Genomic DNA, 3,990 nt, shown 5'->3' with positions numbered 1-3,990 from the left:
AAAAGGTGTTCTCAGGGTTAAGTGATGCCCTCAAGGTCCCATGATGAATAAACGACAGAGTCAGATCTAGGACACCAGTCTTTAGACCATCAAACCTTTACTCTGATTTAGCAAGCCCTGGCAGAACAAGTCTTCCATTTTATGAATTAAACCTTCCTCAACACCAGTAAGAATGCGGCCAGCAATGTTGCTAACGCCCTTTTTGGCTTGCCAGCAGCAACTCCTCTGTTCCTGCACAGCACAATACCCTCTTCCGCCCCTCATTCTCCCACCATTGCCACTGCTGAGTGCGGAGAGTCCTGTCCCGGAGGTGGCCTCCCTCTCTGCACAGACCTGAAAGAGCAAGTGCATAGCTGCAGAGTAGCATGGCCTAGGAAGTCACACATGCCTTGGTGACTCTGGGTCCCATGTAGAGCCCACGGACAATGCTTTGGGATTTGCCCCTCTGCAAGTCAATGACCCCTCCAGTCTCCCTCCTCACCCTTAATGCTCCTGTCTTCTCAGCCCCCTACTTCTGGAAGGGGGTCGCGGTTCTGCCGCCGCCACTGCCTGTACCTAAGACTTCTCCCATTGTCCCTCAGCTGGCGGACAGAAACACATTCTCCAAGGAAGAAGTGCCCCTGAGGGTGCATTTTACCCTAAAAGACTGCCTGTGCCTCTGCCGAGCCTTAGCAACCGGGTCAGTCCACGTTCACACGTCCTCTACTGCCTGGCTAGAGGCTTCCCATTTTCTTTCACCTAGAACTCTCTGGGATTGGCTCTTCTGAATGTGGAAATCTCACCATTCCTTTTTGTACTTGGGGTGGGCAAGGTGGATGGTGTGTAGTCCTAGTGTGTTCCAACTAAGAGATTGTCAGTTCCCCCGCTTCCTACTGCTAATTCCGCTCACGACGCTGGGGTTGTGACCCCTCAGCGTATTATGAGGCTACCTATAACCCAGGGGAGTCTAGAAGCCCTCTTCACAGACACCATGTGCTTACCCCACTGAACATACATCCCCCACATCCACACCCTGGTGCACTGTAGAAGCGCAAGAGAATTTCAATGGCCAGTGTTCCATTGGAGATATTTTTGATATCCAAATAACATCTCATAAGATGAAATTTTTAGTCATTTTAACCTAGTTGAAAAGCTTATTTTAGGATAAGGGCCTCATTTAATCTTCTCAGCGTGAAGTATTCTACAGCTACTGTTTACAGCAAAAGCAATTTGCAAATTCTACACAAAGTGCCAAGTGAAAGTAGGATTATTGGAATGTGTTAAGGCCCACTAATCTTCCCATTATGGGATGGCATAGATAAAGCCATTTCAAAAGTTTAAAATTTTTTAAAAGATACAGCATTTGTGGAATAAGATGAGGCTTCTTTTAGACACTACGGGGAATGCTGCCTACAGCCTGAGAATGAAAGTGTTAAATGTCTGGAATCCTTCCTCTGACTCTCACTTACTATTCACCCTGCCTATGTCTGGGCGTCATTTGTACATTGGAGATTTACAGATAGTTTTTCTCATCGAACTCAGAGGGATGTTATCAAGTTTGGATGGCTTCCATGAAACAGATTGGGACAAAGGCCAAGATGTCAGTTCTAGCTGACACCAGGCTGCTTCCAAGGGCGTATTACTGCTCCCTCCTCCCATGCCCTGTGATATAACAGGGTCCACACCACTCCACAGGCTGTCCAGGACATAAGTCTGTGTGATGCTAAGGTTTCTCAGTCTAGAGTACCATGATTCTCAAAACAGATCAATGCCTTTTATTCACAAACACCTAGGAACCAAACAATTCCCAGATTCCCTGACCTTGGGAAGGTCTTGGGCTTTGCTGTCTGTGCACCGAGGAGGAACCCTAGGAGCTTGTACCAAAGCGACTTGTCAAAGGCCAGTCAGGAGTGCACTCATGGCAAATAAAATATAGAAGGATTATAGGACTCTTTGTCCAGTGCTCTATTCATTAAGACTGCCTTCTTTTTCCATTCCTAATGTAGCAATACCACCTTGAAGACACACTCCATTGTGACCTATTTTGACCGAGTCAGACGCTGGCTTGCTGATGGTCACTAGGGGAAAAAATACCATTATTCTGGGCACTTCTTTTGACTTCTTCACTTGAAGACTTCTAAGCACTCAGAAACAACCCAACGAGGGTAGAAGTTAAATAAATCTGCAAAAGAACCAAATAGTGCAAAGTTAGCCAATTAGCCCAAATCAGCAATCAGGACAAGATGAAACCTAATTAAATTCAACAGTCTACAAAAGGATGTGTTCAAACAATTTCCCTTCATTATGAATTCTCTAATATAGACACTTTCAATTTAACACAGGATACCACAGAGGGGCACTTCTTTTCTGGGATCTTCAAAGTTACTCGAAGCTTCTTCAATGCTTATTTTGAAAGAAACTGGGGGAAATGAATGACAGCCTGAGTTTCAAGAACTGGAAGTGATATTTCCAAGCTCACTGTAGAATGTATATCTGTGGGATAACAAGACTGCTCAAAATCAGTCTGACGTTTTGGTTTTCTGTTTTGTTTTGCTTTTCTTAATTAACAAGTCGGATTGTTCGAGGCCAAACCCAGGACAGCCTCTCTCTGCACAACATCACCTTCTGTAGAGACCGCTATGCAGAATGGCAGACAGTGGCCCAATGCCCCGTGCCTCAATTTTCTGGCAAGGAACCCTCGGTAAGAATGAACCCAGGAGCTTTTAAAAATAAATGTCCCCGCAGTTAAAATATAGAGCTTTTATAGGCTTGGAAAAAAGAAAGCACATTTCACCACTAGACAAAGCCAACTCTTTATTAAGTGTGCTAATGGAGAAATCAAGTTACAGATAATTTTTAAAGAGGTTTACTGCCAAAAGCACTATGTTCAGCTTTGAAATGTATTCTTCTACTTACCTTTAAATACTAGTGTCTGATATTGTGGGAATTCATAACAGCACACTGATGTCCCTGGAGGGGTCAGTCTTGGGCCTCACCACCCTTCTCTGTGCTCCCGCATCCTTGGCCACCTGTCCTCTGCATAACTGCCCCTGCTCCCAGTCCGAGAATTACCAGCACTGCTGCTCAAACCTAGATCCATGAACAGCCAAATGAGGCTCAGGCCTTCTTTATAAGCTTGCCTTCTTCCTTTCGACAACTTTGGGGATCAAAAACTTAGGGTGTCAAATGCATTTACTTCTTGCTCTAATTAAGCTCCTGTAACTGAAAAAATGATGACGTTAGCCAAGAAGATACTTAATTAATTTCTGTAGATGACAATGTCCACAGATCTGAAAAGTCAGATTTCCTGGGTAGGTGGTAACCATTACAGTTGGTAGCGTAGGTAAAGAGAAATAATATTCCTATCTGGCCTCCTCTGGTATCTTAGAACAGTGCAAATCTTTGGGACAACCAAGTGATGCTTGAAAGAAAATAAATGCAGCTGGCAGATAAAAAGTAGGAGGAAATAAGTGTCCAAAAATATGTAACTTAAAACATGGAATAACAGGGTATAATATATATAATTGATGAAGATTTGGGAAATTAAGTCATCAACATATGAAGAATATAAGTGATTGCATTGTTTAAAAAAAAAAACCTCAAATATATTAAATTAAGCACTGGATTTTAAGGGTGAAAGTACTAGGAGGAAGGTTTTAAACCAAGAGAACCGGAATAGATGTGCCCATTAGACTGTGGTTCTTTTAATGGCCGGTATAGATTGTCTCTGTCTTAAACTCAACTCTCAGTAGCCACTATCCAACCTGCATATTAATGAGGAACATGAATACCTCTCTAAAATTTTCAGCTACTGCGTCTCCATAAAAAAAAATCAATACTCCCCCACACCTCATGAATACAGACCAGGACCTGCTCCCAGCAGCATTTGCTGGCATTAATTATCATTAAGAGGGGGCCTTACTCGTCTCCCTCTAACTCTCCCCTGCTCCACTTCCTTGCACACCCAAACTCAGGGTGTCACTCTCTCCCATTGTTTGTAATGGATCCTGA

General features: G+C 43.6%; 1 protein-coding gene across 1 annotated transcript in view; it reads left to right on the top strand.

The window, feature by feature from the left end:
* The window catches only part of NOX3 (NADPH oxidase 3), a 64,515-nt gene that overhangs the window by 20,520 nt on the left and 40,005 nt on the right, over positions 1-3,990 (top strand). The window contains exon 7 of the mRNA XM_011976420.1: positions 2,551-2,680. Coding sequence (XP_011831810.1) covers positions 2,551-2,680 — 130 coding nt within the window. The remainder of the gene's footprint in view (positions 1-2,550; positions 2,681-3,990) is intronic.

The sequence above is a fragment of the Mandrillus leucophaeus genome, unplaced genomic scaffold, assembly GCF_000951045.1.
Source record: "Mandrillus leucophaeus isolate KB7577 unplaced genomic scaffold, Mleu.le_1.0 Scaffold166, whole genome shotgun sequence".
Classification (NCBI taxonomy): domain Eukaryota; kingdom Metazoa; phylum Chordata; class Mammalia; order Primates; family Cercopithecidae; genus Mandrillus; species Mandrillus leucophaeus.
Note: the sequence above shows the minus strand (reverse complement) of the source record. Positions and strands in the feature narration are given on the sequence as shown.